General features: G+C 37.8%; 1 protein-coding gene across 1 annotated transcript in view; it reads left to right on the forward strand.

The window, feature by feature from the left end:
- Window positions 1-12,238, forward strand: part of SBF2 (SET binding factor 2) — a 483,108-nt gene that overhangs the window by 416,766 nt on the left and 54,104 nt on the right. The window contains exons 29-31 of the mRNA XM_065403329.1: window positions 5,363-5,500; window positions 6,748-6,843; window positions 11,024-11,095. Of these exons, the coding sequence (XP_065259401.1) occupies window positions 5,363-5,500; window positions 6,748-6,843; window positions 11,024-11,095 (306 nt within the window). The remainder of the gene's footprint in view (window positions 1-5,362; window positions 5,501-6,747; window positions 6,844-11,023; window positions 11,096-12,238) is intronic.

Consider the following 12,238-nt stretch of genomic DNA (forward strand, 5'->3'; position numbering starts at 1 on the left):
CTAAATCTCTTTGCATCACTGGGACGCCAAGTCAAAAAAAAAAAATCCACACAGATCCCAAATCAGAGCATAGAATTTATCAGAGCCATGTTAGAATCTAGGTCAGCAAGAGCATACCTCCTTCAGAGATTTCAGACAGTGACAGACTTCATCAGACAGTTCCAGGAATACCCAAAAACACCATTGAGGACCCACCGCAAACTCATAGGGCACATGGCAGCATGCACTTACACCACATTCATTCAGCTCCACCAATTACAGATTATGGGGAGATGCTCTCCTCAGGAGATGGTTCTATATATAAACATTCTAGAAGTCAGGGCTATTCAACTGGCTTTTCTACCTCTTTTATTTAAGGCTTAACTATCCACGTGTTCATAGACAACACCACAGCAATACAACATATCAACAACCGGGGGGGGGGGGGAGCCAGATCCTCTTCACTGCGAGGAAGTCATGCATTTCTGGGATTGGTGTATCTGTAATCATACCACACCTGGCCTCCAGACTACTTTGTCGGATCAATTCAGCAGAGACTTATTTAAAAGAAACATGATCCCTCAAGAGCTCAGTCCTTTGTGTCATTTTTTGCATATGGGGGTTTCTAAAATTGGAACTGTTTGCAGCAAGTGCCATATGTTCTGCTCCAAAAGGTGGATGCCTATCTCACCCTGTGGGCTCCAAATTTAATGTATGCCTTTCAACCAACACCTGTGATACCCAAAGTTTGGAGGAAGGTCAGGCAAGATGATTGTATGATCATGATAGTCCCGGAATGGACCAGGCAGGTATTCAGATCTAATGAATATAGCAATACAGAAACCAGCCTGGTTTCTCAGAACGATGACCCCAAATCATTACACCTTGCAGCCTGGATGCTGGCTTTATGACATCTACAGAGCAATGCTGCTCTGCTGCAGCCCAAAACATCTTTCTTCAACGCAGAAAACCTTCAACCAGGTTGAACCTTCAATCATACGAGGCCAAATGGAAGAAGCTTTCTATCTAAGCAGTTCAGCATCAGTTCTCAGTGTTGACCATTCTAGTTTCAGCAATATTGGACTATTTACTTTCTCTGAAGAAATCAGGACTCTCTCTCGGCTCAGTAAGAGTGCAACTGGCAGTGATCTCTGGAAATCAACCTCCTATGCAGGGCTACACCACGTTTTCACACCCCATAGGGATGAAGTCCATGCTTGAATAATAAGAGTATAACCATAGGAATTTGCCACCGACCACCTGACCAGGCTGGTGACAGTGATTGTGAAATGCTCAGGGAGATTAGAGGCTAAAAAATCAGAAAACCCAACAATAATGGGAGATTTCAGCTATCCCCATATTGACTGGGTACATGTCACCTCAGGAAGGGATGCAGAGATAAAATTTCTGGGCACATTAAATGACTGCTTCTTGGAGCAGCTGTCCTGGAACCCACAAGGGGAGAGGCAGTTCTTGATTTAGTTCTAAGTGGAGCACAGGATCTAGTTGAAGAGGTGAAGATAGTTCTACAGCTTGGTAATAGCAACCATGATGTAATTAAACATCCCAGGGGTTGGGGGGGAATACCAAAGAAACCCAACACAGTAGCATTTAACTTCAAAGAGGGGAATGACACAAAAGTGAGGAAACTAGTTAAATGGAAATTAAAAGGAACAGTCACAACTTGTTCATCTGCACATCTACCAATGTGATATGTGCCAGCAATGGCCCTCTGCCATGTACATTGGCCAAACCTGACAGTCTCTACGCAAAAGAATAAATGGACACAAATCTGACATCGGGAATCATAACATTCAAAAACCAGTAGGAGAACACTTCAGTCTCTCTGGTCACTCAATAACAGACCTCAAAGTGGCAATTCTTCAACAAAAAAACTTCAAAAACAGACTCCAACGTGAAGCTGCAGAACTGGAATTAATTTGCAAACTAGATACCATCAGACTAGGCCTGAATAAAGACTGGGAGTGGTTGGGTCATTACAAAACCTAAACTTAATTTCCCCAATACTAATTTCTCCCTACTGTTACTCACACCTTCTTGTCTGTAATGGGCCACTCTCCTTCAAACGTTATTTTTCCTCCCTTGGTATCCGTCTGTTAATTGATTTATCTCGTTAGACTGACCTAACACTTGGTAAAGCAACCCCCATCCTTTCATTTATTTATACCTGCTCCTGTATTTTTTACTTCATACATCTGATGAAGTGGGTTCTAGCCCACAAAATCTTATGCCCAAATAAATTTGTTAGTCTCTAAGGTGCCACAAGGACTCCTTATTTTTTTATTTTTTTATTTTTTTTTTTTTTTGCTGATACAGACTAACACGGCTACCACTGAAACCAGTCACAAGAGTGAAGTGCCTATAAGCTGCATGGAGACTATTTAAAAACACCACAACAGAGGCTCAAACTAAATGTATACCCCAACTAAAAACAAATAGCAAGAGGATGAAAAAATATCATCATGGCTAAACAACAGAGCAAAAGAGGCGCTTATAGTCAAAAAGGCATCCTAAAAATTAGAAGTCAGATCCTACTGAGGAAAATAGAAAGGAGCATAAACTCTAGCAAGTCAAATGTAAAATATAATTAGGAAGGTTAAAAAAGAATTTGAAGAACAGCTAGCAAAAGACACAAAAACTAACAGCAATTTTTTTTTTAAGTACACCAGAAGCAGAAAGCCTGCCAAACAATCAGTGGGGCTTCTGGACAATAAAGGTACTAAAGGAGCACTCAAAGAAAACAAGGTTGTTGAGATTCCCACAACTGAGCCATTCTTTTTAGGTGAGAGTTCTGAGGAACTATCCCAGATTGAGGTGTCAATAGAGGAGGTTTTGGAACAAACAAATAAATTAAACCGTAATGAGTCACCAGATGGTATTCACCCAAGAGTTCTGAAAAAACTAAATTATGAAACAGTAGAACTACTAAATGTTGCATTTAACCTATTGCTTAAATCAGCCTCTGTACCAAATGATTGGAGAATTGCTAATGTAATACTGATTTTTTAAAAAGACTCCAGAGGCAGTCCTGGCAATTACAAGTGGGTAAACCTAATTTCAGCTAAATTGGTTGAAACTATAGTAAAGAACAGAATTATCAGACATATAGATGAACATGTTATATTGGGGAAGAGTCAATAGGGCTTTTGCAAAGGGAAATCATGCCTCACCAATCTATTAGAATTCTTTGAGGGAGTCAACAAGCATGTGGACACGGGTGATCCAGTTGATATAGTGTACTTGGACTTTCAGAAAGGGTTTGTCTACACTTGAAATGCTGAGTGGCCCAGCCTGCACCACTGTAGCACTTCAGTGAAGACACTACCTTTGCCAGTGGAAGGGGTTTTCCCATTGGCATATGTAATTCACCTCGCTGAGACACAGTAGCTAGATCGATGGAGAATTCTCCCATCATCCTAGCATCATCTACACTGGGGATTAGGTCAGTTTAACTGCATCACTCAGGGGTGTGGATTTTTCGCACTCCTGAGCGACATAGTTATACAGACCTAATTTCCTAGGGTAAACTAGACCTCAGAGATGGTTGAGGCCACTGCAGGGGTACAGCTCATGAGGTCAGTCAGAACGCATGCATGGGGTGCATTCACACCAAGAGTGGAATCTGTGTGGATAACACATCTCAAAAAACCACAATTGCTTTAAAGTAAGTAATCAATCTTTTGGAATTTTTTTAAAATTTAATATGTTAAAGAAATTATTCTGTACATTCAGTAGTCACTAAAAAAGGTCATCAGAAAAAAAGTTGAAATTTGCCAACAGGTACTACAAAGTTACTGTGCTATTTCCCATTCTGAGTGTAGGGGAAAACTGATGTTAATCTGCTATCACTGGTGACCACTGGCAGATGGAGATTTTTAAAATAATAACTGATGTACACTGTGCTGCTTTTTTAAGCTACTGATTTTTTTCTGCAGTGCAATTCAGGCATATCAAATGGGTTTATAGAAAATAGATCTTTGTAAAACTGATTTGATATCCTTTTGACAAGATTACCTGTTTGTTTGATAAAAGTAAGTGTTGATGCAACACATCTAAACTTCTATAAGATATTTGACTTGGTACTGCACGATATTCTGTGTAAAAAATCTGGGACAATACAAAATTAACATGGCATGCATTAAATTTGTTTAAAAACTGGTTAAGTGACAGGTTTCAAAGTGTAATTGTAAATGGGGAATCAGCACTGAGCGGGTGTGTTTCCAGAGGATCCCCTTGGGGTCAGTTCTTGGTTCTATGCTACATAACATTTTTATCAGTGACCTGGAAGAAAATATACAATCGTTAGTGATAAAATTTGTGGATGACACAAAGATTGGGAGAGTGGTAAATAATAAAGAGGGCAGATCACTGATACAGAACTATCTGGATTGCTTGGTAATCTGAGCACAAGCAAACAATATGCATTTTAATACAAACAAATGTAAAGTTATACATCTAGGAACAAAGAAGGTAGGTCATTTTTACAGGATAGGGAACTCTGTCCTAGGAAGCAGTGATGCCGAAAAAGGTAAATCAACTGAATATGAGCGCCCAGTGCAATGCTGTGACCAAAAAGGCTAATACAAACTTTGAATGTATAAACACAGGAATCTTGAGTAGTAGGGAGATTAATGTATTATCTCTGTATTTGGCACTTGTGCCACCGCTAGCGGAATACTGTGTCCAGTTCTGATGTCCACAGTTCAAGAAAGATGTAGATAAATTGGAAAGTGTTCAGAGAAAAGCCACAAGAATGAGTAAAGGAATAGAAAACATGCCTTATAGTTATAGACTCAAGAAGCTCAATCTGTTCAGTTTAACAAAGAGAAGGTGAAGCGGGTGACTTGATCACAGTCTGTAAGTACCTAGCTGGGGAACAGAAATTTGATAATAGAGGACTCTTTAGTCTTGCAGACAAAGGCATAACAAGATCCAGTGTCTGGAAGTTGAAGCTAAATAAATTCAGACTGGAAATAAGGCACAAATGTTTAACAATTAGGGTAATTAACCATTGCAAAAATTTACCAAAGGTTGTGGTGGATTCTCTATCGCTGGCAGTTTTTAAATCTAGATAGGGTGTTTTTCTAAAAGATAGGCTTTAGTAAACAAGAATAAATTTACGGAAGTTCCGTGTTATACAGGAGGTTAGACTTGATGATCACAGTGATCCCTTCTGGCTTGATGATCTATGAATCTAAGAAATGTTGATGTGCATTAAAGGCAGAATGCAAAGTGTTCTCTCTGCTCTCATTCTCAGTCACTTTTTTTACATCTGATTGTTATCTATGTTGTTTTGGTTTTACACATATATGTAAATATAGCAATAATTTAATCTATTTTGTACTTTTCTGTGTTTATATAGTTCCTCCTAATTTAGAATCTTCAAGCAGCATAGAACAGGAGAAATATCTGCAAGCCTTACTGAATGCAATTTCCATCCACTGTAAAATGAATGGCAGTAATACTCTTACTGTAAGGCCAACAATTGCTTTGTCTCCAGGTAAATATACGCTGCACTATTCTTTTCTGTAACTAAGATGAAAAGTAAAACCACTGTGATTGTCTGTGTCTTAGACTCCCCAGTCTGATTTCTGTTACTCCTTCAGTGTGACTTCTTAATATTACAGCTTCTGGGTAGCTAATTTACTCCAATTTTTTGCAAATGAGTTTTCCATAGTGTCAAGAATGTTGAAAACTAAATTATTCTCCAGAACAATTTCAGACAGGCCAAATTTGTAGCTAAATTTGGACCATCATAATTTTTATTATTTGACACACTATTTCAGTGTTTTTCAACCAGGAGTTGCAGCAGAGGGATCACAGAAGGAAATCAGGAGAGTTGCAAGGCATTCAAAATGTTATTACACTTCTAAAACAAAGCAAATAAAATTTCCAAAATTATTTCAGGGTGGCCAATACCTTCGAAGTTTGTGAGGTCCAATGTAGTAATAATAGTTGTATTATATAGGCTTATCACAGTTATCATTAATATATTTTTTGCTCTTTTTATATTAAATGTAAGGAAGTTGCAAAATATTTTTGCTTCAAATAAGGGGTCGCCAATCTGAAAATTGAGAAACAATGCTTTATTTTATATTATGTGAAAATTTGTAAAGGTTGTTGGAAGTTGATGCTACATGCACATATACGGTATTTATCTATAAAAGTAGTGGAAGGTGCATAAGCAATGGTTATTTCCATGTTTTATACAGTCAGAATGAATTTTCATTTCTTTTCCAGGTATAATTTCAGTTAAATAAATTAAAAATTCTTGCAGTGCACTCTACTTTAGCTAGATCTGAGTGAAATCACTAAGAAATTTGTCAGTATTCTGTTTCAGTTATCATGTGATGAAACCTGATAGGTTTCATGTAAAGTTAACTCAAATAATGTTTTAGAAACAGGAGCATGTGATTTTGAAAAGTTTGTCTACTTGGCTTAATCAGTTGGTGGAACTGACTTAGTGTATCCAAATAATGTCTTTTTGCAAAATAACACCATCCCAAATTTGTGCCTGCTTTGCTTCATTTATCATTAAATACTTTGATTGCATTAGTCATACCTAACCCTCCATAATGTTGCAAATATACACATTATCTCTAAAAACAAGTTTAAGGAACTTTGAAAGTACAAAATTGGCAGCAATTAAATACATTCAGCATGAAAAGAACATTTTTGTCATTTGAGTAATGTTAGTCTGAATGACATTGTAGTTTTTAATCTTTTATTCTTTTTGACTGACTTTAGGCACTGAAAGGAGGGCTTCAAGAATGTCCACTGTGGTTAAGCAGGTAGTGCCAGGACATTTGGATGTAAATCTATCCAATAGCTTTGCTCGAGGAGGTTAGTAAGACTAGCTCAAAGACTAAGCATTGATGTAATCTGAAATAAAATATATAATAAAATGTTAGTAGTAAAATAAAAACAATTAGTTCATACATGAATTAATTGCATTATAAAATAATAAAACACATATTAGAATTCTTTAATTCATCAGCCACACATGGAGTTAAAACATGTATCTTGTATTGCTTAATTAAGTAAATGGTCATTAATTGTTAACAGAATATTGTTAGCATCCAAGCAAGTTCAGACTTGCATTAGAGTTGTGAATGAGTAATTCTTTACAGATCAACACAATAGTTGGGTGAAAATTATTTGATGCCTCATGAATATACAAATAGATGCATCTGAATGTTTCTTCAGGGAAATTAAGGACAGAGCAGGACAGCCAGTAATGGATAGGGTTGTACAAATGGGCCACTTAGAGTTGAAGGAGAGCTTACTGAGTCTGAATTTACTTCCAGCTGCCATTTTTACTTTGTGGGATATATGTATGAAAGAGAGATGTATGTATGCAGAGAGCTTTGTTTAAATAAAATACTAATACAATAAAAAGCCTTACTAATTTGGTGCTTTCAGAGTCTGCATGTCTGGAAGTTGGCCTTGGGCTGCTGCTAAGAGGCAGAGATAGACTTTTTTCATTTGTCGGGAGTGAAATCAGACCTTTTGACTTTTCTACTTTGAGCCATTGGTTGTGATTTTATTTTGAACAGTCGTTGCATAAATCAGTGCACTGAAATTCATTTTATGTTTTTAGGCTAGAGTAAGGATGCAAGGATATTTGCTAATGGTCCCAATTCCATCCCAAATATCTGGTATTGGGAAAATATTTGTGTTGCAGTTACCACCTGTGGCCACCAAAGACTGCTGCTAGGCAACCAGAGACTGCTTTTCTTGTATTATTCTTCCTTGTGTCTTCTACCAGTTTCCATAGCCACCCAGTCACCCACCTGTGAAACAGCCACTCAATAGCTCCTTCAACTCATCCTTGCAGGAGTGAGGAGAGAGGAAGCACCAGATTGTGGTAGAGGAAAGAACTTCAAAGGTGTAGTATAGGGAACTAACGATGTTATGTGGGGAAAGAAAATAATTCAGTAGAGAGAGATACTCAAAAGTGGTAGAAGAAGAGATTAGAAGAAGAAGTCTCACAGTGCTGTGGTAAATGGAAAAGGGAAACCTACATGGGGAAAAGAAACATGGAGCTGTATACAGGGAAGTGAAGTGAGGGACACAGCAAAGAAAAGCAGAGGGAGAAAAAGAAACCTCACAGGAATGGGACGAAAATTAGGGAGAGGACACTTTGTGCAGCTCCATATATGACAATTTATAGTAAAATATGTATGAAGCTAATTTGCATATTTGCTAATGATTTTCATATAACCATAAACTTCTGCTTCTGGTGAATACACCCTGCCCCAAGCAGTGGTAGGACATGGAGCTGCACAGAACCTGGCAGCTGAGATTGGGGTAGATAGGAGAGTATCTAGAGGTACCGCAATGGATGGGTGTGGGATGGTGTCTGTTTGAGGATGCTGGGTAAATGGGTGTGCACTAGGGTGTCTAAGTAAATAAGATTCTGGAGGGTGGGATGCTGGGTTAGCTGCGGGCGCTTGTTTGATGGTTGCATGCGGCTCCTAAGGGGTGGAAACTGAGGTGTCTGGGATGGCTGAGGGGGAGTTTGCTGGTTGTCTGCAGTTACTGGGATGCATGGAAAGTGTTGGGGGGGTGGGTGAGAAAGTTGCTGATATAACCAGGAGGGTAGGATGGTTGCTGGTTGATGAATGTGGAAGTGGGGATGTATGCCTGGGGTTACTCTCTAGAAGATATGTGAGCCAGTGGGGCCAGTATTGGGCCACACCTTGTGCTGTTCCCTCTGCTGGGTTCCGACAGAGGGAACAGCCAGAGAGGAGACAGAGGGGCCATCTGACTGTCTGCCCAACAAGCACAACAGCTGCCCTATGTGGTCTGAAAGTGTAACTGCAGGCCAGTGTCTGCAGTCTGCTCACAACTCAGCAAGATACATGGGAATCCAGTTGAAATGCAGGAATGTGTGACAAGTTTGTCAAATGATGGCTGTCCCAGTTAAGGCAGGAAGCTCTGGAGAGAGAAAGGGAATATCTCCTAATAAGGAACTAAAAACCAGTCATACCAGATAGCAGGCTACAGTGCTCCCACAAGATAACACAAACATCCAAATTATCCCATTAGTGATTTTATATGTAATTTTGCTATTGCTAGATTTATATGCTCTTCCATGGTTTATTATGATTGCACCATTGTGAAGCAATGTCCCAATGTAATATGTGGGTATGGGGCAGAGACTGGTAAGATTCAATGGACTTCTGTCTGACTAAAAGAGCAGGCTGCCTTAGGAAGGCAGCAGAAAATGGTGGTATTTTTGAGATGCTAATAATTAAGACATTTAATTAAAAATACATAAAACTAAGATTCATCATAATATGCACACAACTCTCTAGAGTTTTTGGGGCAAATGTTAGCAAATATTTCTGTCCCTTTTCCTCTCTTTTATGTTCCACTGGGTAACCCAGTAATAAATATCATATACTACTAGTCGTCAGTGTCTCAGCCAACAGCCCAAGCACTGCAGCATCCATTTAACAATAGGATTATGCAGTACACTGTCCAGAATTGTAGGTTAATACGCTTCTGTTATTAGCAGCATTGCTGAGTTTCTGAGCTTGGTCCCCTCTTCCATTTCCTTATTTTTCCTGGACATCATACATATGGGGCCCAAAAGTCAAGTTGTACTATGATGTGACCCAGCAGGCAATGACGTTTCCTGTATTTTGTGTGTATGTGCACACAATATTAATTACATGTCAGAGTGTATAGGCATCTTTTTGTTATTTAAATCAAAATGAATAAATATACCAGGGTAGATGTTCTGCACACTTTTTGAAATCAGAACAGTTCTGAATATGAATATTAGGCTCTCCTGAATGTATGCAAGTCAGACCTATGCTCATCCACTGTCTGTACAATATCAGGTTCTCTAGAAATATCAGAACAAAGTGTTTACATAAAATCCAGTCAGAGTGGTTCTGTTGTAAAGTAAATGGCCAATCAGTTACATTTTGCTGTAATTTTTCAGTACTAGGGCTTTCTTGGCTTTTTTATATATCTTTCAGAACAAACATAATATTACTCAAAGTACAGACCTTTGTGTCTCAGACTGTCTCCAACTTTGGCTCAAATATGGTGTGGTGCGTAATTAGTAATATGAAATAGTGTTTGTCATCTGTTTTTATCCCCAAGCATTTAAACAGTTAAGAGGTAATGTTAGTGGAATAGAATGTTGTCACAGGATAATAGTCTCTTGCTACTAGATAGATACTGACGTATTTATGGAAAATAAATGTGGAGTCAAAGCCAAGACATTTATTGAAAAAGCAGGAGACATTGTTACTGTAATTATGTTCTGTTATAACATTTTTGTTATACCAAATGGTTTGTGTAGATTAAAACACTTGGGGCCAAATCCTGCTCTTTGATGCATATGTATGACTCCCCCTGGAAGTCAGGAGTGTGCACTTGAAGGAAGAATTTGCCCCTTGATATGATGAATGTTAGTGGTTTAGAGTGATAATTTTCCTAAACAGCATATGCCTTATACTGTACTTTAGAAGTGTAGATAGATAGGTGGGTAGGTAGGACTGCTGTCCTGCATCTGATAGACCTGGAGAACAGAATAATTATGTGCTTAAGCCAGTCAGAGAGGAAGATATACAGCTTTACATAAATATCCTGTGGCTTTATGGTGAAGATTGCTTCTGACAGGGTAATGTTAATAGTAATGTTCTTCAATAAGGTATCCAGCAATCTGATTGAATGGCTCAATTTCCATTTTATATAATTATCATATAATGGCATATCTTCTTGGCTGTGCTGCATGTTTGGAATTATTGCAATGCCTTGAAAATTATTTATTTTGATTAGTAGGTACTGCTTTTCTATTTTGTATTAGTTTTCTGTTGTTTTGTAATGGCTAAGAAATGCACTACCTATTATCTTGTACTTTTGAAAATTATTTGAATATAATCCTACATCAGTGGAAACTGACAAGTAACCTTTTTCTTCTCTCCTATTCAACTTGCTATGACTGTCTCGCTGCAATGTGCATTCCATTCCTCCTCCTTCTGTCTGTACTGTTATCTACCAGTGCTTGGGTACAGAGATAAATGTTTCACTCAGTCAAATTCCAAATCAGCAGCTAAGGGAAGAGTCCATCAAGGTACTGTATTCTCTATCCTGGCAGTATATTTTATTCTACCATCTCCATAGCTAGTGCTATGTTTTCATATATGTTCAAGTGTCAATGTTAGGCAACCTTAACTGTGTTAACAAAGTTTTGTGACTATGGTTAGCCACACAATTTAGCAAATTTTACATTAACATTTTTACTGTCTAGTACAGAAAGGCCTCCAGATTTTAAATATCCCTTTTAAAATCTATTAGTCCTTGCCAAAAAATTAAATAACAGAAAATCATTCCCCAAAATAGCATTTGCTACTTTTACTACTCAGTAGCAGGGTAACTTAAGAAATATTTTTATCCAGTCTGTGAACTTTCCTGCCAACATTATCAATAATGTTGGTAAACAGAGAGGTAATGGCTTCTGCTGAACTAGAAATACGTAAAAACATAATGTATACCAAATAAGGAAAGCCATATCTTCTAAGATACAAATCTTCTACAAATAATAAGGTACAAAAATTAGATACCAAATAGAAGAGAAAGTCATTAACTTTGTCTTTTTAATCACTGTTACCCATCACTGGTAAATGTACTAGTCTGCATGTATTTGTTATTGGCTCTGTGGCTTTTGATGTGCTACAAGCTATAATCACAGCCTGCTTTGACATTTGCAAAATAAGACTGATATCCTAAGAGATTTTTCTAGTATATAGTCTCTGTGTCCATCTTCTTTGTGGGAATTTACAACCTTTTACACAAAAAATGAACAACAGTTTATTTCCATTATTAAATGACTGCTGTGATTCTTTCTTGAGTAATGAAAACTTCATTATTATTGCTTCAGTGATATATTAGATATGGAACAAAAGCTAACATTAAAGATAATCCTTGTATAAGTGAGATACTTCATACAACTAGCTTTTTATGAAGGAGGAGCTGTTTAAAGGGTGACTGTTATCAACTTTAAGTTCCTAACAAACCCTTCTCATTTGTTCCTACCTGTTTGTTCACATCTAAAGCTGTGAGCCAGACAAGCAGACAGGCTATGCTGTACAAACAGGCAAGTCCCTGTCTGAGATTTCTCTACAGTATTATTGTTTGAGTAGAAGTACTGTGCTATTTTTAAAAAAAACTCTGACCAGTTTCAGATATCTCAATGGGATCTCACCACTATCTACAG

Source organism: Emys orbicularis, chromosome 4, assembly GCF_028017835.1.
Source record: "Emys orbicularis isolate rEmyOrb1 chromosome 4, rEmyOrb1.hap1, whole genome shotgun sequence".
Taxonomy (NCBI): Eukaryota; Metazoa; Chordata; order Testudines; family Emydidae; genus Emys; species Emys orbicularis.